Genomic DNA, 26,406 nt, shown 5'->3' with positions numbered 1-26,406 from the left:
AGAACCATAGAAGGTCAGAACCTGAGAAAATTGAGGCAATACCTAAATCCCATTCCCAGACTGGGATTGGAACTAACACTTCCAGAGAGGAAGGTCTTGAACCCAGTTCCAGGAATGCCTCATTATACCTGGATTGTAAATACTCTAGGAGAAATTTTACCCTGTGTGGAAATCCTAGGTTACATTGGTTTCCAAGATACATAACTGACCCCATAATACAGAGAAGTTCAGTGAAACAAGGTCTTATCCTAGAAAGAAAAAACCCAAAGCGAGGATTTGGAGAAAAAACAAAATACTGAACCTGCAAATGCAGAAATATAAAGCCTAGGCTGTACCATTAGGCCACAGTTAGGCTTCTCAGCTGACCAAGCTACCCTCCATAAGAATCGAAGATCTCTATTTCATATTGAATTGACAGGGCTGTGGGGGGGGGGGATTTGAACCCAAGGCTCTGTGCTTTACTGTTCTGTTTGCTTATGTGATGAGCCACAGTTAGCCGAGCATATGATTGGAGTTATCCCTGAGGATATGTATAATGAGAACGCTGCTCTTTTCACAATTGAAAACAAGGTGGAGTTATAGGAAAATGCTAACAAGAGCCTAAAATGGCGCCGCTCCACTTCTAAGAGGAAGGAGGCGGAGCCATAAAAACGGAATGGGATGAAGCGCACTGATATTTGTGCTGTCTCCCGCCGAACTAGGTAACTGGTCTTGAAACCAGAACGATGACAAAACCTGTAAATCTTAGATACCGAGGGGTGGAGAGAGGACACGGAGTGCGGACAGACAGATTGTCACCCTGAAGGAGTTATCAGCGTATATGAGCTACTCTCCATCATATGTCCTACTAGAAAATATTCAGTTGCTGAACTTCAAACAACAATGGAAAATACTGAATTAGGTAGGTTTACGTCATATGTAGAAATAAATAATTTTCACCGCTCCAATCTCAAAGAAAAACCGAGGAAACAACACTACATACTCCCAAAATGAATGGCGCTGAAAAAAAAAGAGCATGTCTTACTATAATCCTACTGAGGACATGATAGCTCAGAGAATATTTCATAAAATAACACTGAGCCCCAAAAGAGAGTTAACCCTTTAGTTTCCAAACTCACATGCCAAGTACCTGCTTACTACCAGATTATTCCAAACTAAGGAATTTGTGTCCCAAATAACTGCAGTTAGAGTCCTTAATCATTTCAGTGCCCACCTCCTAGTCCAAGAAGACAAAAAAGGACACTTACCTGCATTCCAGTCGTCCGGCAGTCAGACGACCTCACAAAGTATGGGAGGATGCCACTCCTCAGAGACCTGTAGAAAAAAGAAAGACAGAGTAATCTTACTCAGGCTTTCTATACCAGCGCAGTAACCTGTTAGGAACTTGTAAAGTGTGTTTTTCTGCGTTTTCCTAACTGCTTAAAAGCCACTACTGCCCTACTAAAGAGACTGACGTAGAGTACGGCTAGACCCAATCTTGAATGGAAAGATCAGAGTAAACCTACTCTGATTTCCAAAATAATAAAATCTTGATTGAAGAGAAATAATCAGACACCAAAAACTTCACCAGTTCCTTGTAACGCAGGCAAAGAGAATGACTGGGGTTTGTGAGAAGGAAAGTGATGCTTAACAGCTTTGCTGTGGTGCTCTTTGCATCCTCCTGCTGGCCAGGAGTGATATTCCCAACAGTAATTGATGATGATCCGTGGACTCACCGTGTCATTAGAAAGAAAAGGACTATAGAAAAAGTAAAAAGGCACCTTTATACCCCCAAAGGCCCAGGGCACTCACCACCTCCTATGACTGAGGCCCCACAGAGAAACCTCTTCTTCTCCTGTAAACCGAACGGTCAGGAAAACAAAGTTAATGAGGCCACACCCGGTCACATGAAGTGCCATGCAGGACCGCCCCTGCAGCAGGAAGAAAAATGAGCCAAACTGACAGGCTGTGCAGCTTGTTCAAATGAAAGTAAAACCTGAATTTTCTCACATCTGCCAGAGCCTCATCTCACACATGTCGCAGCATAAAAACATAATAAAGCAAATTATGTATAAATCACCCCTGTTCAATAATCCCCTTCCAGAGATAACCCTTGATTCCATACTGATAAAGGAGTCACACTGTGACCCTGTCTTCTTAAGTTATCATATAATATAAAATTAAACAATCTTACCGGTATCGTCGCCATGGAATAGACACACAGCCTCTCAAGTTTGACAGTCTTGTAGCATCACACCTGACAGACTTGAATGATAGACGCGGGCAGTGAAACTCATCAACACTGATTGCTTAGGAGTTGTTAATACAAGTCTGGGTTTGCAGAAAGACTCTCCCTGCATCTTCAGACCTTAACATTCGTCAATGCTCTCACTGAGAGGCTGACTAGACTACTTAAAACTTCAGTCCCATAGCGAAGAGTACTACCCTCCATAAGAGACTACTCCAAATCTTTCAATGCTTTTCTGCCATCCTCCTGTGACAAAAGGCAAAAAATGACTGGGGGATGAGGGGAGTGGGGGAGGTATTTTAGCCTTTGGCTGGGGTGTCTTTGCCTTCTCCTGGTGGCCAGGATCTGTATTCCCACAAGGAATGAAGCCGTGGACTCTCCTCATTAAGATGGAAATACAATTTTTGAACTGATAATTTGTTTACTGGTAAATAAAAGATAGAAAAATTATGGCACCACTCTTATGTATAGTTAGATAAGGGATAAAGCCACTAGTAATATTTCACTGGCCTTAAATATGGTGTCACAGGTGCTGTGTATCAATTACAACATTTACAAACACAGCTAAGGGAAGCTGAAAAAGGGATACACATTAGCATTATTAAAAAATAATACTTTATTGATAAGTTAAAAATGGTTTACTTTAAAAACAACTAGACATGTAAGGGTTGTTGAATAATAATATTTTTATGTCAATAGTAACAACCAGTGGTTACAAATGTAATTGCCCACTTGTATTAGACACTTATTTAGCTATAATACTTCACTGCTTAATTGCACCCAAGCAATACTAGATAGGTATCATACTGATACATGGATACTGTAACAAACTGCAGTTACTAATGTAATCGCCCACTTGTATTAGACACTATTATTTAGCTGTAATAGTTCACTCCTCAATTGCACTAAAGGAATAATACTAGATAGGCATCGTACTGATACATGAATACTGTGATACAATTGGCATTGTTTAAAAATAAATTGGCTCTTACAACTGCTATGTTTTTGGTAATCTTCTCACAGAGCTCAGATTTATGTGCCGGAAGCTTTATAGATTAAAGGTCCATATTAGTGTTGAATCAATACCCCATGTAGATAACCCTTAATAAAATGTCTAAGTAGCAACTCAGACTACAATTAACTGCCATTATACTACTCTAGGAATACAGGTATACCCCGCTCATACAGCGGGTTAGGGACCGGAGCCCCGCTGTAAAGTGAAAACCGCCTTAAAGTGAAACAAGGCAGTTTTAGCTTTTTATTCACTTGCCAGTGTGTTTAAAGACTTTAAAAAATGTTTGAACTAACATATATTAGGGGTGCAGTAGTGCTACGTTTAGTTTAACAGTAGCACAGCACAGTATTCAATTAGTATTCAATAAAAACTGTACCTGTAAAATAGTGACAATTACTGTAGTAAAATTTGCCAGACTATAGCACTGAGACACAGATTGCACTGTAATGCTGTAAACAGAGTGAACTAAGCATAACAAAATGGTGCCAGTCACTTTTCTCGCAATCTCACAATGATTACAGCTCTGTTTCAAAATCCTTGGAGGCTGAACTTCAGCTCCACAAAGCGCTGTATTAGCGAATCGCTGTAAAGTGAAGCGCTGTAAAGTGAGGTATACCTGTATTTAAAATCAAAGGGTCCCAATAACATGTTTTGCCGGCTTTTTCATAAACCTATTAGCATATACATTTAGTATCTACCCCATACAATACTTAACCCAGGCTAACATTGTGCTAACTTTAATTTCCTGGTCCCGTTTAGACCAGGATTTATCATTATTCAACAGCCCGTACATGTCTAGTTGTTTTTAAAGTAACCCCATTTGTAACTTTTATCAATAAAGTATTTTTATTTTTGAGTTGATGTAACCATCCATTATCACTTTTGAGGGATCTGAGAGCTAATGTGTATCCCTTTTTCAGCTTCCCTTAGCTGTATTTGTAAACTTTTGTTTACTGGTCCCAGGGATTTATCATGCTTTGAGTTAAAACTACCTTAAAAAGGGTCATGTACAGGTGAAACTCTAAAAATTAGAATATCGTGCAAAAAGTTAATTTATTTCACTAATGCAACTTAAAAGGTAAAAGTAACATATGAGATGGACTCATTACATGCAAAGCAAGATAGTTCAAGACGTGATTTGTCATAATTGTGATGATTATGGCTTACAGCTCATGAAAACCTCAAATCCACAATCTCAGAAAATTAGAATACATGCAATCAATCAAACAAGGATTGTACATACCTGTAGAACAATATCGGACCTCTGAATAGTATAAGCATGCATACTGTATGTACTCAGTACTTGGTTTGGGCCCCTTTTGCAACAATTACTGCCTCAATGCGGCGTGGCATGGAAGCTATCAGCCTGTGGCACTGCTGAGGTGTTATGGAAGACCAGGATGCTTCAATAGCGGCCTTCAGCTCTTCTGCATTGTTTGGTCTCATGTCTCTCATCTTTCTCTTGGCAATGCCCCATAGATTCTCTATGGGGTTCAGGTCAGGCGAGTTTGCTGGCCAATCAAGCACAGTAATCCCACTGTCATTGAACCAGGTTTTGGTGCTTTTGGCAGTGTGGGCAGGTGCAAAGTCCTGCTGGAAAATGAAATCAGCATCCCCATAGAGCTCGTCTGCGGAAGGAAGCATGAAGTGCTCCAAAATCTCCTGGTAGACGGCTGCGTTGACCCTGGACTTAATGAAGCACAGTGGACCAATACCAGCAGATGACATGGCTCCCCAAATCAACACAGACTGTGGAAACTTCACACCGGACTTCAAGCATCTTGCAGTGTGTGCCTCTCCATTCTTCCTCCATACTCTGGGTCCTTGGTTTCCAAATGAGATGAAAAATTTGCTCTCATCAGAAAAGAGGACTTTGGACCACTGAGCAACAGACCAGGTCTGTTTTTCTTTAGCCCAGGTAAGACGCTTCTGACGTTGTTTGTTGTTCAGGAGTGGCTTGACAAGAGGAATATGACATTTGAAGACCATGTCCAGGATCTGTCTGTGTGTGGTGGCTCTTGTGATAGTCCCCAACACTTTTGAATGGCCTTTTCCTGAAAATCCTCTCCAGGCTGCGGTCATCCCTGCTGCCTGTGCACCTTTTTCTTCCACACTTTTCCCTTTCACATAACTTTCTATTAATGTGCTTTGATACAGCACTTTGGGAACATCCAACTTCTTTTGCAATTACCTTTTGAGGCTTTCCCCCCTTATGGAGGGTGTCAATGATGGTTTTCTGCACAACTGTCAGGTCAGCAGTCTTTCCCATGATTGTGATTCCTACTGAACTAGACTGAGAGACCATTTAAAGGCTCAGGAACCCTTTGCAGGTGTTAAGGCTTAATTAGCCGATTAGAGTGGGACACTTTGAGCCTAGAATATTGCACCTTTTCACAATATTCTAATTTTCTGAGATTGTGGATTTGGGGTTTTCATGAGCTGTAAGCCATAATCATCACAATTATGACAAATCACGGCTTGAACTATCTTGCTTTGCATGCAATGAGTCGATCTCATATATTAGTTTCACCTTTTAAGTTGCATTAGTGAAATAAATGAACTTTTGCACAATATTCTAATTTTTCGAGTTTCACCTGTAATTACAAGACCTCCTTTCAAATAATACTACTAAACAATATGTTATTGCTTAATGTACATCAATATATTTATCAGTCTATAATCAGTCAATGCTTAAAAAGGTACAATGTGAGTCCTTGTGAAAAGGCTGAATACCTGTGATGTTTTGCAATTAAAATTAAATAATCCCTTAAAGACCAGGACATACTGTCATGTGCCCTTAAAGTGATTGTAAATCCTAGCATTTCAAAAAAACATCAGGATTAACCATCACTAAAAATAAAGGCAACCTACATTCATCAGTTTAAAAATAAAATAAACTAATGAAAAGGCGTCTTTATTTAGTTGCGGCTTCATTGCTTAGCTAAGAGGCTCTGCCGATTGACATGTACGGCTATTGGCTAAGAGGTGGAAATGTCACCTCATTGAAAAAAAATTAGCAGTGCCGTGGACCATAGGCTTAGTAGGGAAGCCACAGTAAAAACATAATTTATGCTTACCTGATAAATTCCTTTCTTCTGTAGTGTGATCAGTCCACGGGTCATCATTACTTCTGGGATATTACTCCTCCCCAACAGGAAGTGCAAGAGGATTCACCCAGCAGAGCTGCATATAGCTCCTCTCCTCTACGTCACTCCCAGTCATTCGACCAAGGACCAACGAGAAAGGAAAAGCCAAGGGTGAAGTGGTGACTGGAGTATAAATTAAAAAATATTTACCTGCCTTAAAAACAGGGCGGGCCGTGGACTGATCACACTACAGAAGAAAGGAATTTATCAGGTAAGCATAAATTATGTTTTCTTCTGTTAAGTGTGATCAGTCCACGGGTCATCATTACTTCTGGGATACCAATACCAAAGCAAAAGTACACGGATGACGGGAGGGATAGGCAGGCTCTTTATACAGAAGGAACCACTGCCTGAAGAACCTTTCTCCCAAAAATAGCCTCCGATGAAGCAAAAGTGTCAAATTTGTAAAATTTGGAAAAAGTATGAAGCGAAGACCAAGTTGCAGCCTTGCAAATCTGTTCAACAGAGGCCTCATTCTTGAAGGCCCAAGTGGAAGCCACAGCTCTAGTAGAATGAGCTGTAATTCTTTCAGGAGGCTGCTGTCCAGCAGTCTCATAAGCTAAACGAATTATGCTACGAAGCCAAAAAGAAAGAGAGGTAGCGGAAGCTTTTTGACCTCTCCTCTGCCCAGAGTAAATGACAAACAGAGAAGACGTTTGTCGAAATTCCTTAGTTGCCTGTAAGTAAAATTTTAGAGCACGGACTACATCCAGGTTGTGCAGTAGACGTTCCTTCTTTGAAGAAGGATTTGGGCATAAAGAAGGAACAACAATCTCTTGATTGATATTCCTGTTAGTAACTACCTTAGGTAAGAACCCAGGTTTAGTACGCAGGACTACCTTATCCGAATGAAAAATCAAATAAGGAGAATCACAATGTAAGGCTGATAATTCAGAGACTCTTCGAGCCGAGGAAATAGCCATTAAAAATAGAACTTTCCAAGATAACAACTTTATATCAATGGAATGAAGGGGTTCAAACGGAACGCCCTGTAAAACATTAAGAACAAGGTTTAAACTCCATGGTGGAGCAACAGTTTTAAACACAGGCTTAATTCTGGCCAAAGCCTGACAAAAAACCTGGACGTCAGGAACTTCTGACAGACGTTTGTGTAACAGAATGGACAGAGCTGAGATCTGTCCCTTTAATGAACTAGCAGATAAACCCTTTTCTAAACCTTCTTGTAGAAAAGACAATATCCTAGGAATCCTAACCTTACTCCAAGAGTAACCTTTGGATTCACACCAATATAGGTATTTACGCCATATCTTATGGTAAATCTTTCTGGTAACAGGTTTCCTAGCCTGTATTAAGGTATCAAGCGTTCAATTTCCAAGCAGTCAGCTTCAGAGAAGTTAGATTTTGATGTTTGAAGGGACCCTGTATCAGAAGGTCCTGTTTCAGAGGTAGAGACCAAGGTGGACAGGATGACATGTCCACCAGGTCTGCATACCAAGTCCTGCGTGGCCACGCAGGTGCTATTAGAATCACTGATGCTCTCTCTTGTTTGATTCTGGCAATCAATCGAGGAAGCAACGGGAAGGGTGGAAACACGTAAGCCATCCTGAAGTCCCAAGGTGCTGTCAGAGCATCTATCAGGACTGCTCCTGGATCCCTGGATCTGGACCCGTAACGAGGAAGCTTGGCGTTCTGTCGAGACGCCATGAGATCTATCTCTGGTTTGCCCCAACGTCGAAGTATTTGGGCAAAGACCTCCGGATGAAGTTCCCACTCCCCCGGATGAAAAGTCTGACGACTTAAGAAATCCGCCTCCCAGTTCTCCACTCCCGGGATGTGGATTGCTGACAGGTGGCAAGAGTGAGACTCTGCCCAGCAAATTATCTTTGATACTTCCATCATAGCTAGGGAGCTTCTTGTCCCTCCCTGATGGTTGATGTAAGCTACAGTCGTGATGTTGTCCGACTGAAACCTGATGAACCCCCGAGTTGTCAAATGGGGCCAAGCCAGGAGGGCATTGAGAACTGCTCTCAATTCCAGAATGTTTATTGGCAGGAGACTCTCCTCCTGACTCCATTGTCCCTGAGCCTTCAGAGAATTCCAGACGGCACCCCAACCTAGAAGGCTGGCGTCTGTTGTTACAATTGTCCAGTCTGGTCTGCTGAATGGCATCCCCCTGGACAGATGTGGCCGAGAAAGCCACCATAGAAGAGAATTTCTGGTCTCTTGATCCAGATTCAGAGAAGGGGACAAGTCTGAGTAATCCCCATTCCACTGACTTAGCATGCACAGTTGCAGTGGTCTGAGGTGTAAGCGTGCAAAGGGTACTATGTCCATTGCCGCTACCATTAAGCCGATTACCTCCATGCATTGAGCCACTGACGGGTGTTGAATGGAATGAAGGGTGCGGCAAGCACTTTGAAGTCTTGTTAGCCTGTCCTCTGTCAGGTAAATCTTCATTTCTACAGAATCTATAAGAGTCCCCAGGAAGGGAACTCTTGTGAGTGGAACGAGTGAACTTTTCTTTTCGTTCACCTTCCATCCATGTGACCTTAGAAATGCCAGCACTAACTCTGTATGAGACTTGGCAGTTTGAAAGCTTGAAGCTTGTATCAGAATGTCGTCTAGGTATGGAGCTACCGAGATTCCCCGCGGTCTTAGTACCGCCAGAAGAGCACCCAGAACCTTTGTGAAGATTCTTGGAGCTGTAGCCAATCCGAATGGAAGAGCCACAAACTGGTAATGCCTGTCTAGGAAGGCAAACCTTAGGTACCGATAATGATCTTTGTGAATCGGTATGTGAAGGTAAGCATCTTTTAAATCTACAGTGGTCATGTATTGACCCTCTTGGATCATAGGTAAAATTGTCCGAATAGTCTCCATCTTGAACGATGGAACTCTTAGGAATTTGTTTAGGATCTTTAAGTCCAGGATTGGTCTGAAAGTTCCCTCTTTTTTGGGAACCACAAACAGATTTGAGTAAAACCCCTGTCCCTGTTCCGATCGTGGAACTGGATGGATTACTCCCATTAACAAGAGCTCTTGTACGCAGCGTAGAAACGCCTCTTTCTTTGTCTGGATTGTTGACAATCTTGACAGATGAAATCTCTCTCTTGGAGGAGAGTATTTGAAGTCCAGAAGGTATCCCTGAGATATTATCTCTAGCGCCCAGGGATCCTGAACATCTCTTGCCCAAGCCTGGGCGAAGAGAGAAAGTCTGCCCCCCACTAGATCCGATCCCGGATCGGGGGCCCTCAATTCATGCTGTTTTAGGGGCAGCAGCAGGTTTCCTAGTCTGCTTGCCCTTGTTCCAGGACTGGTTAGGTTTCCAGCCTTGTCTGTAGCGAGCAACAGCTCCTTCCTGTTTTGGTGCAGAGGAAGTTGATGCTGCTCCTGCTTTGAAATTACGAAAGGAACGAAAATTAGACTGTCTAGTCTTGGCTTTGTCCTGAGGCAGGGCATGGCCTTTACCTCCTGTAATGTCAGCGATAATCTCTTTCAACCCGGGCCCGAATAAGGTCTGCCCTTTGAAAGGTATATTAAGCAATTTAGACTTAGAAGTAACATCAGCTGACCAGGATTTTAGCCACAGCGCCCTGCGTGCCTGAATGGCGAATCCTGAATTCTTCGCCGTAAGTTTAGTAAGATGTACTACGGCCTCCGAAATGAATGAATTAGCTAGTTTAAGGACTCTAAGCCTGTCCGTAATGTCGTCCAGAGTAGCTGAACCAATGTTCTCTTCCAGAGACTCAATCCAGAATGCCGCTGCAGCCGTGATCGGCGCAATGCATGCAAGGGGTTGCAATATAAAACCTTGTTGAACAAACATTTTCTTAAGGTAACCCTCTAACTTTTTATCCATTGGATCTGAAAAAGCACAGCTATCCTCCACCGGGATAGTGGTACGCTTAGCTAAGGTAGAAACTGCTCCCTCCACCTTAGGGACCGTTTGCCATAAGTCCCTTGTGGTGGCGTCTATTGGAAACATTTTTCTAAATATCGGAGGGGGTGAGAACGGCACACCGGGTCTATCTCACTCCTTAGTAACAATTTCAGTAAGTCTCTTAGGTATAGGAAAAACCTCAGTACTCGTCGGTACCGCAAAATATTTATCCAACCTACACATTTTCTCTGGTATTGCAACTGTGTTACAATCATTCAGAGCCGCTAACACCTCCCCTAGTAATACACGGAGGTTTTCCAGTTTAAATTTAAAATTTGAAATATCTGAATCCAGTCTGTTTGGATCAGAACCGTCACCCACAGAATGAAGTTCTTCGTCCTCATGTTCTGCCACCTGTGACGCAGTGTCTGACATGGCCCTAATATTATCAGCGCACTCTGTTCTCACCCCAGAGTGATCACGCTTACCTCTTAGTTCTGGTAATTTAGCCAAAACCTCAGTCATAACAGTAGCCATATCCTGTAATGTGATTTGTAATGGCCGCCCAGATGTACTCGGCGCTACAATATCACGCACCTCCCTCTGAGCGGGAGATGTAGGTACTGACACGTGAGGCGAGTTAGTCGGCATAACTCTCCCCTCGTTGTTTGGTGAAATTTGTTCAATTTGTACAGATTGACTTTTATTTAAAGTAGCATCAATACAGTTAGTACATAAATTTCTATTGGGCTCCACTTTGGCATTGCAACAAATGACACAGGTATCATCCTCTGAATCAGACATGTTTAACACACTAGCAAATAAACTTGCAACTTGGAAATACAATTCAATTAGAATAATATTAAAAACGTACTGTGCCTTTAAGAAGCACAGAAGATCTATGACAGTTGAAAATTAATAAATTGAAACAGTTATAGCCTCAATCCTTGTAAACAACACAACTTTAGCAAAGGTTTAATCCCATTAGCAAAGATAACAAATTCTGAAAGCAGGAAACAAATTACAGAATAAACGTTTTTTATCTCAGTCAAACTATAATTCTCACAGCTCTGCTGAGAGAAATTACCTCCCTCAAAATAAGTTTTGAAGACCCCTGAGCTCTGTAGAGATGAACCGGATCATGCAGGGAATACAATGAGTTGCTGACTGAAATATTTGATGCATAGTAAAAGCGCCAAAAAAACATAATTTATGCTTACCTGATAAATTCCTTTCTTCTGTTGTGTGATCAGTCCACGGGTCATCATTACTTCTGGGATATAACTCCTCCCCAACAGGAAATGCAAGAGGATTCACCCAGCAGAGCTGCATATAGCTCCTCCCCTCTACGTCACTCCCAGTCATTCGACCAAGGACCAACGAGAAAGGAGAAACCAAGGGTGAAGTGGTGACTGTAGTATAATTTAAAAAATATTTACCTGCCTTAAAAAACAGGGCGGGCCGTGGACTGATCACACAACAGAAGAAAGGAATTTATCAGGTAAGCATAAATTATGTTTTCTTCTGTTATGTGTGATCAGTCCACGGGTCATCATTACTTCTGGGATACCAATACCAAAGCAAAAGTACACGGATGACGGGAGGGCTAGGCAGGCTCATTATACAGAAGGAACCACTGCCTGAAGAACCTTTCTCCCAAAAATAGCCTCCGAAGAAGCAAAAGTGTCAAATTTGTAAAATTTTGAAAAAGTATGGAGCGAAGACCAAGTTGCAGCCTTGCAAATCTGTTCAACAGAGGCCTCATTCTTAAAGGCCCAAGTGGAAGCCACAGCTCTAGTAGAATGAGCTGTAATTCTTTCAGGAGGCTGCTGTCCAGCAGTCTCATAGGCTAAACGAATTATGCTACGAAGCCAGAAGGAAAGAGAGGTAGCCGAAGCCTTTTGACCTCTCCTCTGACCAGAGTACACGACAAACAGGGAAGACGTTTGTCGAAATTCCTTAGTTGCCTGCAAATAGAACTTGAGGGCACGAACTACATCCAGATTGTGCAGAAGACGTTCCTTCTTTGAAGAAGGATTCGGGCACAAAGAAGGAACAACGATCTCCTGATTGATGTTCCTGTTAGTGACTACCTTAGGTAAGAACCCAGGTTTTGTACGCAGAACTACCTTATCTGAATGAAAAATCAAATAAGGAGAATCACAATGTAGGGCTGATAACTCAGAGACTCTCCGAGCCGAAGAAATAGCCGTTAAAAATAGAACTTTCCAAGATAACAACTTTATATCAATGGAATGAAGGGGTTCAAACGGAACTCCTTGTAAAACGTTAAGAACCAGGTTTAAACTCCATGGCGGAGCAACAGTTTTAAACACAGGCTTGATCCTAGCTAAAGCTTGACAAAAAGCCTGGACGTCTGGAATTTCTGACAGACGCTTGTGCAACAAAATGGACAGAGCTGAGATCTGTCCCTTTAATGAACTAGCCGATAAACCCTTTTCTAAACCTTCTTGTAGAAAGGACAATATCCTAGGAATCCTAACCTTACTCCAAGAGTAACCTTTGGATTCGCACCAGGATAGGTATTTACGCCATATCTTATGGTAAATCCTTCTGGTAACAGGCTTCCTAGCCTGTATCAGGGTATCAATAACCGACTCAGAAAAACCACGTTTTGATAAAATCAAACGTTCAATTTCCAAGCAGTCAGCTTCAGAGAAGTTAGATTTTGATGTTTGAATGGACCCTGAATCAGAAGGTCCTGTTTTAGAGGTAGAGACCAAGGTGGACAGGATGACATGTCCACTAGATCTGCATACCAAGTCCTGCGTGGCCATGCAGGCGCTATTAGAATCACTGATGCTCTCTCTTGTTTGATTCTGGCAATCAATCGAGGAAGCATCGGGAAGGGTGGAAACACATAAGCCATCCCGAAGGTCCAAGGTGCTGTCAAAGCATCTATCAGAACCGCTCCCGGATCCCTGGATCTGGACCCGTAGCGAGGAAGTTTGGCGTTCTGACGAGACGCCATGAGATCTATCTCTGGTTTGCCCCAACGTCGAAGTATTTGGGCAAAGACCTCCGGATGAAGTTCCCACTCCCCCGGATGAAAAGTCTGACGACTCAAGAAATCCGCCTCCCAGTTCTCCACTCCCGGGATGTGGATTGCTGACAGGTGGCAAGAGTGAGACTCTGCCCAGCGAATTATCTTTGATACTTCCATCATTGCTAGGGAGCTCCTTGTCCCTCCCTGATGGTTGATGTAAGCTACAGTCGTGATGTTGTCCGACTGAAACCTGATGAACCCCCGAGTTGTTAACTGGGGCCAAGCCAGAAGGGCATTGAGAACTGCTCTCAATTCCAGAATGTTTATTGGAAGGAGGCTCTCCTCCTGATTCCATAAACCCTGAGCCTTCAGAGAATTCCAGACAGCGCCCCAACCTAGTAGGCTGGCGTCTGTTGTTACAATTGTCCAGTCTGGCCTGCTGAATGGCATCCCCCTGGATAGATGTGGCCGATAAAGCCACCATAGAAGAGAATTTCTGGTCTCTTGATCCAGATTCAGAGTAGGGGACAAATCTGAGTAATCCCCATTCCACTGTCTTAGCATGCACAATTGCAGAGGTCTGAGATGTAGGCGAGCAAAAGGTACTATGTCTATTGCCGCTACCATTAAGCCGATCACCTCCATGCATTGAGCTACTGACGGGTGTTGAATGGAATGAAGGACACGGCATACATTTTGAAGCTTTGTTAACCTGTCTTTTGTCAGGTAAATCTTCATTTCTACAGAATCTATCAGAGTCCCCAAGAAGGGAACTCTTGTGAGTGGAAAGAGAGAACTCTTCTTTTCGTTCACCTTCCATCCATGCGACCTTAGAAATGCCAGTACTAACTCTGTATGAGACTTGGCAGTTTGAAAGCTTGGAGCTTGTATCAGAATGTCGTCCAGGTATGGAGCTACCGAAATTCCTCGCGGTCTTAGGACCGCTAGAAGAGTACCCAGAACCTTTGTGAAGATTCTTGGAGCCGTAGCCAATCCGAATGGAAGAGCTACAAATTGGTAATGCCTGTCTAGAAAGGCAAACCTTAGATACCGGTAATGATCCTTGTGAATCGGTATGTGAAGGTAAGCATCCTTTAAATCCACTGTGGTCATGTACTGACCTTTTTGGATCATGGGTAAAATTGTCCGAATAGTTTCCATTTTGAACGATGGAACTCTTAGGAATTTGTTTAGGATCTTTAAATCCAAGATTGGCCTGAAAGTTCCCTCTTTTTTGGGAACTACAAACAGATTTGAGTAAAACCCTTGTCCTTGTTCCGACCGCGGAACCGGATGGATCACTCCCATTAATAAAAGATCTTGTACGCAGCGTAGAAACGCCTCTTTCTTTATTTGGTTTGTTGACAACCTTGACAGATGAAATCTCCCTCTTGGGGGAGAGAATTTGAAGTCCAGAAGGTATCCCTGAGATATGATCTCTAGCGCCCAGGGATCCTGAACATCTCTTGCCCAAGCCTGGGCGAAGAGAGAAAGTCTGCCCCCCACCAGATCCGGTCCCGGATCGGGGGCCCTCGATTCATGCTGTCTTAGGGGCAGCAGCAGGTTTCCTGGCCTGCTTGCCCTTGTTCCAGGACTGATTAGGTCTCCAGCCTTGTCTGTAACGAGCAACAGCTCCTTCCTGTTTTGGTGCAGAGGAAGTTGATGCTGCTCCTGCTTTGAAATTACGAAAGGAACGAAAATTAGACTGTCTAGTCTTAGCTTTGGCTTTGTCCTGAGGCAGGGCATGGCCTTTACCTCCTGTAATGTCAGCGATAATCTCCTTCAACCCGGGCCCGAATAAGGTCTGCCCCTTGAAAGGTATATTAAGCAATTTAGATTTAGAAGTAACATCAGCTGACCAGGATTTTAGCCACAGTGCTCTGCGTGCCTGAATGGCGAATCCTGAATTCTTAGCCGTAAGTTTGGTTAAATGTACTACGGCTTCCGAAATGAAAGAATTAGCTAGTTTAAGGACTCTAAACCTGTCCGTAATCTCGTCCAGCGTAGCTGAACTAATGTTCTCTTCCAGAGATTCAATCCAGAATGCTGCAGCAGCCGTGACCGGCGCGATGCATGCAAGGGGTTGCAATATAAAACCTTGTTGAACAAACATTTTCTTAAGGTAACCCTCTAGTTTTTTATCCATTGGATCTGAAAAAGCACAGCTATCCTCAACCGGGATAGTGGTACGCTTAGCTAAGGTAGAAACTGCTCCCTCCACCTTAGGGACCGTTTGCCATAAGTCCCGTGTGGTGGCGTCTATTGGAAACATTTTTCTAAATATTGGAGGGGGTGAGAACGGCACACCGGGTCTATCCCACTCCTTAGTAACAATTTCAGTAAGTCTCTTAGGTATACTCTTAGGTATAGGAAAAACATCAGTACTCGCCGGTACCGCAAAATATTTATCCAACCTACACATTTTCTCTGGTATTGCAACTGTGTTACAATCATTCAGAGCCGCTAAAAACCTCCCCTAGTAATACACGGAGGTTCTCCAATTTAAATTTAAAATTTGAAATATCTGAATCCAATCTGTTTGGATCAGAACCGTCACCCACAGAATGAAGCTCTCCGTCCTCATGCTCTGCAAGCTGTGACGCAGTATCAGACATGGCCCTAGTATTATCAGCGCACTCTGTTCTCACCCCAGAGTGATCACGCTTGCCTCTTAGTTCTGGTAATTTAGCCAAAACTTCAGTCATAACAGTAGCCATATCTTGTAATGTTATCTGTAATGGCCGCCCAGATGTACTGGGCGCCACAATATCACGCACCTCCCGAGCGGGAGATGCAGGTACTGACACGTGAGGCGAGTTAGTCGGCATAACTCTCCCCTCGCTGTTAGGTGAAATTTGTTCAATTTGTACAGATTGGCTTTTATTTAAAGTAGCATCAATACAGTTAGTACATAAATTTCTATTGGGCTCCACCTTGGCATTGGAACAAATGACACAGGTATCTTCCTCTGAATCAGACATGTTCAACACACTAGCAAATAAACTTGCAACTTGGCTACAATTTTATTTAATAAAAACGTACTGTGCCTCAAAGAAACACTAAACGATTAATGACAGTTGAAATAATAAACTGAAAAACAGTTATAGCATCAATCCTTGTAAACAACACAACTTTAGCAAAGGTTTCCCATTAGCAAAGCAAAATTAATTAAATTACAGAGTAACGTTTTTTATCACAGTCAATATATAATTCTCACAGCTCTGCTGAGAGAATCTACCTCCCTCAAAAGAAGTTTTGAAGACCCCTGAGTTCTGTAGAGATGAACCGGATCATGCAGGAAATACAATGAGCAACTGACTGGAAATTTTGATGCGTAGCAAAGAGCGCCAAAAACGGCCCCTCCCCCTCACACACAGCAGTGAGGGAGAAACGAAACTGTCATAATTAGAATAAGCAACTGCCAAGTGGAAAAATAGCCCAAACATTTATTCACTCAGTACCTCACTAAATGTAAACGATTCTACATTCCAGCAAAAACGTTTAACATAATCAATACATATAAAAAAATTCTTATGTACTTTTTACAGAGTAATTCCAGTGAAGTACCATTCCCAGAATACTGAAGTGCAAAGTATACATACATGACATTATATCGGTATGGCAGGATTTTCTCATCAATTCCATTGTCAGAAAATAAAAACTGCTACATACCTCTATGCAGATTCATCTGCCCGCTGTCCCCTGATCTGAAGTTTTTACCTCTCCTCAGATGGCCGAGAACAGCAATATGATCTTAACTACTCCGGCTAAAATCATAGTAAAACTCTGGTAGATTCTTCTTCAAACTCTGCCAGAGAGGCAATAACACACTCCGGTGTCATTGTAAAATAACAAACTTTTGATTGAAGTCATAAAAACTAAGAATAATCACCATAGTCCTCTTACACATCCTATCTAGTCGTTGGGTGCAAGAGAATGACTGGGAGTGACGTAGAGGGGAGGAGCTATATGCAGCTCTGCTGGGTGAATCCTCTTGCATTTCCTGTTGGGGAGGAGTTATATCCCAGAAGTAATGATGACCCGTGGACTGATCACATAACAGAAGAAACGGCCCCTCCCCCTCACACACAGCAGTGAGGGAGAACAGAAACTGTCAGAAAAAACAGATTAAGCAACTGCCAAGTGGAAAAATAGTGCCCAAACATTTATTCACACAGTACCTCAGCAAATGAAAACGATTTTACATTCCAGCAAAAACGTTAAACATAATCTCTAGTTATTAAACAGCTTTATGTATTTCTTACAGTGTAATTCTAGTGAAGTACCATTCCCCAGAATACTGAAGTGTAAAGTATACATACATGACATTATATCGGTATGGCAGGATTTTCTCATCAATTCCATTGTCAGAAAATAAAAACTGCTACATACCTCTATGCAGATTCATCTGCCCGCTGTCCCCTGATCTGAAGTTTACCTCACTCCTCAGATGGCCGAGAACAGCAATATGATCTTAACTACTCCGGCTAAAATCATAGCAAAACTCTGGTAGATTCTTCTTCAAACTCTGCCAGAGAGGTAATAACACACTCCGGTGCTATTTTAAAATAACAAACTTTTGATTGAAGATATAAAACTAAGTATAATCACCATAGTCCTCTCACACATCCTATCTAGTCGTTGGGTGCAAGAGAATGACTGGGAGTGACGTAGAGGGGAGGAGCTATATGCAGCTCTGCTGGGTGAATCCTCTTGCACTTCCTGTTGGGGAGGAGTAATATCCCAGAAGTAATGATGACCCGTGGACTGATCACACTTAACAGAAGAAATAAAGGGTCCTTTTCATCAGTTTTTTTTTTAAATGATGAATGAAGGTGGCCTTTAGGTTTAGTGATGGTTTATCTTAGTGTTTTTGTAAATCATAGCGTTTTTTTTTTTTTTAACCTTGTAATAGCACAGGTCTCGCCAAAAGTGGAGAGACATGCTATTACTGCATGCCTCCCTTAGAGTGAAAACGACATGGTACATACATCAGCTGTCATTAAGGGGTTCATAATAAAAATAATAAATTGGCATTGACTGTATTTTACAGTAGAATTAAAAAGGGACATTATACACTCTTTCTTTGCATAAAATATTTTGTAAATTTATAAAGCCCGTAAAGTTTTTTGGTTTTTTTTAAATGTATAGTTTTGCTTATTTTTAAATAACATTCCTCTGATTTTCAGACTCCTAACCAAGCCCCAAAGTATTATGAGAACACCGTCAGCTACCTTCTCCAGCTTGCTCCTGTTTGTGTAAAGGGTCTTTTCATATGCAAAAGAAGGGGGAGGAGAGGAGTGTCTTATTTGCCACTTGCTGTGGGCTTTCCGGCTACCTTTTCAATAGAGCTAAACTGGGAGCTTCTAAGTAAGTTTTTAACAGTTTTATACTGGATTTTTACATCAGTATCTGTGCATCTTATTCTTTATAGTAGTGTCTATTACATGCAGTTATATGAAAAGGAGTGTATACTGTCCCTTTAAAAAGATATTTCAAAATAAAACTTAAAGGACCAATAAATATTGTAGAATTGCCTAACCAACAAGTGCATAATAAAAAGAAAATGCTACAGCACTTTTTCTGACAAAATTTAAAATGGACTTCAATTTGCTGGCTTCCTGTAGCATGACAGCCATTAGCCAATCACAGACTTAAGTACATATACACTGTGAATATTTGTACATGCTCAGTAGTAGCCGGTCTTTTAACGTGTACACAATTTTATAATGGAAGTAAATTTAAACATCTCTTAAAACTGCATGCTCAAGTATACTATGACTTTAATGGCCACTTCTATAGAAGCGATACAACCTTCTCTTTCGCAGATGTGTGTTTAAGATATAAAATGACTTAAAGGGACAGTATACATTCATTTTCATATAACTGCATGTAATAGACACTACTATAAAGAATAAGATGCACAGATACTGATATACAAATCCAGTATAAAATGGTTTAAAAACGTACTTAGAAGCTTTCAGTTTAGCTCTGTTGAAAAGGCAGTTGGAAAGCCCACTGCAAGTAGGAAATAAGACACTCCTCTCCTCCCCCTTCTTTTGCATATGAAAAGACCCTTTACACAAACAGGAGCAAGCTGGAGAAGGTAGCTGACGGTATTCAAATAAAACTTTGGGGCTTGGTTAGGAGTCTGAAAATCAGAGCAATGTTATTTAAAAATAAGCAAAATTATAAAAAAAAATTTAAAAAAAGAAACTTTATGGGCTTTATAAACAGATCTACAAAACATTTATGCAAAGAAAAAATTAGTGTATAATGGCCCTTTAAAGGGATATACACTCATTTTTCTTTGCATAAATGTTTTGTAGATGATCTATTTATAAAGCCCATAAAGATTTTTGTAAATTTTTTTTTATAGTTTTGCTTATTTTTAAACATTGCTCTGATTTTCAGACTCCTAACCAAACCCCAAAGTTTTATGAGAATACCGACAGATACCTACTCCAGCTTGCTCCTGTTTGTGTAAAGGGTTAGTTTATATGCAAAAGAAGGGGAGGGAGGGGGAGTGTCTTATTTCCTACTTGCAGTGGGCTTTCCAGCTACCTTTTCAACAGAGCTAAACTGAGAGCTTCTAATTAAGTTTTTAAACAGTTTTATACTGGATTTTTATATCAGTATCTGTGTGTCTTATTCTTTATAGTAGTGTCTATTACATGCAGTTATATGAAAATGAGTGTATACTGTCCCTTTAATTAGGCTGTACTACAAATCACCTCATTCATTACAGTATCTGCTCCAATGATGTAGTCACTGTTGGATCTCAGACCTGCCAATACTGCTGGAGAGTTCTGTTCCACTTCCTGTTAGAAGTTGAAAGAAAGAAAAAAAAGAAAGAAAGAATAAGAACTGTTCAATATAAAAAATACATATGGCAACAAACATACAGAATTTAAATTTTACCAAAGTTCTAGTCACCCTTCTAAACTAAAACAGAGCAAGGCTCAACAGATACCAAGCACCTTGTTATACCCTTGCCTATACACCTGCATTATTATTTTATTATCGGGTATTTGTAGAGTGCCAACAGATTCCGCAGCGCTATAAAGCATAGGTGGTATACAAGTTAACATTTACAGGGATCAAATGGGTAAAGGGCCCTGCCGAGAGTTGCACTGTTGTAGTCAGCTCTTATGAAGGCGATCTACAAACAGCTGGGCCCCTTCCATTCTAAGGGGTTCAAGGGGATAGCAATTGAGTTAGAAAGATTAGTGTAGGTTGTATGCATCCCTGAATAATAGAGTCTATAGGGTGTGCTTGAAGCTGTTAAAACTAGGGGAGATTCTTGTGGAGCGAAACAGGGAGTTCCACAAGATGGGAGCCAGTCTGGAGAAGTCATGTAAACGGGAATGTCAGGAAGTAACAAGAGAGGAGGAGATTGTGAGCAGAGCGAAGGGGACGGGAGGGAGAGTATCTGGAGACAAGGTCTGAAATGTAGGGAGGGAGCAGTGCAGTTGAGGGATTTGTATGTCAGAGTGAGGATTTTGTGTTTAATCCTGGAGGCAAGAGGAAGCCAGGGAAGGGATTTGCAGAGAGGAGCAGCAGATGAAGAGTGACGTGTAAGGAAGATGAACCTAGCAGAGGCATTTATTATGGATTGTAAAGGAGCTATGCGGCAGCTAGGGAGACCAGAGAGGACAGAGTTGCAATAGTCGAGGCGGGAAAGGATGAGAGAGTGGATTAAAATCTTAGTTGTGTGTTGTGTAAGGAAATGTCTAATTTTAGAGATTTTTTAAAAAGGTGGAAGCGGCAGGCTTTAGCCAAGGACTGAATGTGAGGAGTAAAAGAAAGGTCTGAGTCAAGTGTGACCCCAAGACATTGGGCATGCAGGGTAGGGGTAATGATGGAATTATCAACAGTTATAGACAATTGGGGGGGTAGAGATTTTGGAGAAATGGGGAAAAATAAGGAGTTCAGTTTTGGAGAGATTTAGCTTACGGTAGTGAGAGGACATCCAAGATGAGATATGAGAAAGACAGTTAGTGACAAAGGTTAGTAAGGAAGGAGGTAGGTCTGGTGCAGAGAGATAGATTTGGGTGTTATTGGCATCCAAATGGTATTGAAACTCGTGGGACTTTAAGGAACCTAATGATGATGTGTAGATTGAAAAGAAAAGGGGACCGAGGACAGAGCCTTGAGGTACCCCAACAGAAAGTGGTAACAGGGCAGAGAATGCTCCAGAGAAGGCTACACTAAAAAGGTACGGTTAGATAGGAAGAGAACCACAAGAGAGCTGTGTCGCAGATGCCAAAGGATTGGAGGATTTGGAGCAAAAGAGGGTGGTCAACAGTATCAAAGGCTGCAGACAGATCAAGGAGGATAAGCAGAGAGAAGTGGCCTTTGGATTTTGCTATAAGTAGGTCGTTGGTAACCTTGACAATAGCTGTCTCTGTGGAGTGATGGGGACAAAATCCAGATTCCAGTGGGTCAAGAAGAGAGTTTAGTGTAAGGAAATGGGATAGACGTGCATATACTAGCTTTTCAAGGAGCTTTGAACCAAGAGGGAGTAGGGAAATAGGACGGTAGTTGGATGGGGAGGTTGGATCGAGAAAAGGTTTTTTTTGAGGATAGATGTGACCCCCAAGGCAGAACATGCTGTAATCCGAGATATCATCACAGAAAATGCAGCAGGTCTGCAGAAAGAACAGGACACATGCATAAACCTTCATGGGAATTAATTTTGCAGTGCGGAGCTACATCAGGCTTTTCTCTTCAAACCAATGCTGTGCTCTGGCTGCACTGTGTACATTTTTCTTAACAGAGTGCAGCTAGAGCTGTTTGAAAAGTAAAGTAAAATATGGAGCAGCAGTGCAAAGTAGCAGCGTATTGATTTTTAAACCCCGCACCCTGGCCTTTCCCAATCTGCAAAGCTGTGACTCCTGAGTGTAAGACATTATTATGAGCAATGCACCTTTTTTATTACTACATTTTTACCTTATAATTAATGTGATATTAGACCAAAAGAAAACAAATATATTCAAAGGATATTCTAAACTTTTTTGCTGCAGCTTATCTGCAATGCAATTTTCAGTTACTGCAATATATTATAAAAACAACTTTAAAACTTGCTTTATTCTCCAAATAATCAAAGTGTCTGAGGAGAGGAAATAAGGAAGCAAGGCAGAAAAGTGATCTAAAAATTGAGTTGAGGAGCTAGGGGGGCAGGTATATGACTGCAACACATATAGACAGGGTAGAGAATAAACAAATCATGTGTGCTTCAATGTGAGGGAAGAGAAGGACTGTATTTGTTGAAAGGTGCAACGAGAGGAAAGTAAAATACCAACACCACCTCCTTGTCTATTGCCAGACCTAGGATAGTGGCTGAATGGGAGGCACCCATGTGACCATGCAGCAGTGGATGCTGTGTCTAAAGCAGAGAGCTAGGTTTCTGTAAGAGCCAGAAGGTTGAGAGAGTGGGAGATAGAGGTCATGGATTAAAGTGAGCTTGTTGCAAACAGAACGAGAGTTCCAGAGTGCACAAGTGAAGGGGGTGGCGGCTTTAGATGCAAAAGGAATGAGAATAAGGTTACCAGAGTTTTGTTTTTGAAGTCTATTAAAAAGGCACACATGGATGTGCAAGGCTAGGAAGTTGTGGGGGACCAGGATTAGGGGATATGTCACCAACAGCTAGAATGAGCAGGAGGGAGAGTGACATGAGATGCAGATTTGCAGTAATTAGACAGTTTTTTTGGATAAAGTGCAAGGGGGAGAGAGAGTCTTTAGGAATGTGTGAAGTTCATGAATACAAAAGTAAAGGTAAGGTTAAGAGAGATGGGCTAATGAACAGTTCAGGTGGTGAGGGGGAAGGAGTAAAAGCATAAAGTAGTTTGTTATTAAGACAAAAAGGTAGCAAAAAAGGAATGTGAAGATATTGAGAATTATTACAAACTAAGCATTCTTTTATCAGAACTGATACACAACTGCTATAGGTAAGTAGGCTAACCCATAGTATTGCAACATGCATATAGAAGAACAATAATATCATGAACTTTCAGCTGACTGTGTCAAGAGACAGCCACAGAATTGTGAATTTTCCTATATTTAATATTGAATGCACTAGCAACATTTTTCACTTTCCCTGACTGGTAAATTATAGTGATATTTATATCAATGTACACGTTTATTAAATACCAGATGTGTATGATAATTTGGGGAAGGAAGGAAGAAAGAAAGGAAGAAAGTTCTTAAATTCCTAATGTTTGGGATGAGACAACATATACTTTTGGCAATTTGGAAAGTTTTGGGTAATGTGTTGACACTAAGAAACAAAAACAAACAAACAATCTTCATTACAGGCTCTCTCAAACCCACCATGCAATTTTGGTTTAATGACATTTGAAAAGATACTTTCCATATCTTGGTTTATATCCCTTGACAAAATCAAATCAATGAAGAAACTACTAACTGTATGTACAGAAAGGGAGGGCTCCTGGTAAACGTTAGCTAGGCATACAAGACAATGTTTAAGCAAAAAAAACCTTTACCTAATAAACTAATTTCTTTCATGGTGTTGAGAGTCTACAAGTCATTACTCCTGAAAGTTTAATTTCTGGACACCAGGAGGCTGCAAAGATAAGCTTTTAATCCCTCTCACCTATCTAATATCCCAATCTAACGTATAGCCACGACAAGGAGAATAGAGAAATAGGAAAAGACAAAGCAGGGTAAACGAGGTACATAATAAAACTGCCACCAATTAAAGTGATGGTAAATTCTCCCCTTTTTAAACACAGATCCGGAATGTTAGTGATAATTTAGATTGAGTTTGAATAATGAAGTTGAGCTGTAACTTACTTTTTAATATAGTACATTTTTCTGTGTACTAAAGGTTTGAATTGTTGTCCAATCATCCCTCTTGCTACAACAAAAGTGCCATATGCTGAGAGCACTGATTTGAGAACAAAATGTACTTTTGAAGTGGGCGGCGGAGCATAGGGTATTTGAATTTCATATCTATATTAAACAGAAAGTTATAGCGCAACTTCATTACAACTGATTAATTAAACTCCATCTAAATTTAACATTCTGGATCTGATTTAAAAAAAAAAAAAAAAAAAAAAAAAAAAAAAAAAGGACAGTTTACCATCACTTTAACTAAATAAAAAAAGATCTGGTATTGTGGACTCATCACTAAGAAATGAACTCATTGAGTAAGCATTTTGTTTTCTTCCATAAGGATGTAAGAGTCCACGAGCCATTACTCCTGGGATCTAAAACGCAAGCTGTGGAGTCCACAAGTAAATGGGTGGGGAAATTTTTATTAAGAGGAGGTGTCCTACCAGCTACTAAGAAAAGAATAAAGAAGACTAAGCTGCTTATGTGCAAATTACACAATAGAAGCCTCATCTTAGAAAGCCCACAAAACAGAAACTAATCTAGTAGAATGAGCTGAAATAATTCTGGAAGTAATTTCCGGCTTTCAAAATCCATACTAAAACGACTGGTTTTACTAAAGCTAAAGAACAACTGTTGTCTTCTGACTTATATGTGGACAAATTAAAAAAAAAAAAAAAAATATATAATAATAAAAAATAATATTATTATTAATAATAATCTTATCCTAATAGGTAAGGCAAACAAAACAGACACTCTGCTGATGAAAATATAAAACAAAAACACATTTCAAGATAAGCAGAATGTTTAACCATTCATAGGTTTAAAAGAAGAGTTTGTAAAACTCTTAAAACCACTAAGGTTGTCAAGAAGAGAAAATGTCTAACTATAAGACTGTTACCAGATCTAGACCAAAAATCTGAATGTCTGAGATCTTAAATGAAATTTGCAGATTAGTCCTTGACTAAAATTATTTTGTAAGAAAAAGAAGAAAATTGAATCAGTGGTAAAGACCAAATAGGAAGAGTGGACATCCAATTTAGGTCTGTAAAAACAGATCTGCATGATCAAGCTAAAGCAATCAGAATTACCGATTAGGGATAGAGCTTGATTCTAACTATGACTCAGAGAGAAAAAACAAATGAAGGAAAGCAAGTTGAAAAAACAAATAGCTACAAGACGACTTAGAAACTGAGAATAAAATATCACTGGCTGTAGCAAGGCATCTAGAAAAAAAGAGGTTTAAACAAGACCATAAAAGGTCCAATAGAGAAGTATGACAGGTTCATCCACTGGTGATGAAATTAAAAAAAAAACTGAAGTAATCTGCCTCATGGGATGATGAATAATAACAAATTATATATATATATATATATATATATATATATATATATATATATATATATATATATATATATATATATATATATATATATATATATATATATATATATATATATATATATATATATATATATATATATATATATATATATATATATATATATAGTTTTCAAATAGGATAAGCACTCACTGGACTTCAGCCGTCTGTGTTATAAACAATTTTATTAGTGACGTTTCGGGACAAAAAAGCAGTCCCTTCCTCTGACAAACCGCAATACAAAATGCCAAACTTATAAAGGTGAATAAAGCCCTCCCCTGTGTTCAAAACCAATCAATGTAATCTGCGTGTTAGGACTGGAGAAACAAGTCTCCTGATAGGCTAGAGACCAAAGGTCAAACAAGATGATAGGATTAAAAAAGTGTCAAACAAGGTGCATATACTCGCAGTGTCACTTTGTCAAAAGATTTATATCGATCAGGATACATTTGTCATGCTAGTCACAAGCTGTCTTTAAGGGACCCATGTGTATCCCAACTGTGTTAAGTCTAATCGTAACCCCAAAGAGGACCGATCACGGATACATAGATTGTATATAGACAGTGGCCTAAACCGATCATGTCAAGAATAATAAGGGCATAACATCGCCATACTCTCACATCAGGTCTGCTCTAACCGAGAGATGCACCACGACACCATCCAAAAATAGCCACTGTCCTGTCTGATTCTAAATCAGTACCCGACAAGTGTGTACTGTCCATCGCGCGTCTCTAACCAATAGTGTGTCAGTGTGGAGCCACACACCACTGAAGCACCAATCATACGATTTATTGCCACAATGCACGCCCATGTACTCGTAAGTACTGTGCATTCTATGGACAGCACTATCTCACTATGTCGGTAAATAGAGACTACTGAAAGAAACCCATAGTTAGCAAAACTATTATATATACAAGGAAACTACCATACTCCAA

The 26,406-nt window shown here is 40.7% G+C and overlaps 1 protein-coding gene across 1 annotated transcript in view; it reads right to left on the bottom strand.

Moving 5' to 3' along the window:
* The window catches only part of GORASP2 (golgi reassembly stacking protein 2), a 178,896-nt gene that overhangs the window by 89,998 nt on the left and 62,492 nt on the right, over nucleotides 1-26,406 (bottom strand). The window contains exon 4 of the mRNA XM_053698425.1: nucleotides 19,971-20,057. Within this exon, the coding sequence (XP_053554400.1) occupies nucleotides 19,971-20,057 (87 nt within the window). The remainder of the gene's footprint in view (nucleotides 1-19,970; nucleotides 20,058-26,406) is intronic.

The sequence above is a fragment of the Bombina bombina genome, chromosome 1 (genome assembly GCF_027579735.1).
Source record: "Bombina bombina isolate aBomBom1 chromosome 1, aBomBom1.pri, whole genome shotgun sequence".
Taxonomy (NCBI): Eukaryota; Metazoa; Chordata; class Amphibia; order Anura; family Bombinatoridae; genus Bombina; species Bombina bombina.
The sequence above is the reverse complement of the archived record's forward strand: the minus strand, read 5'-3'. Positions and strand labels throughout refer to the sequence as shown.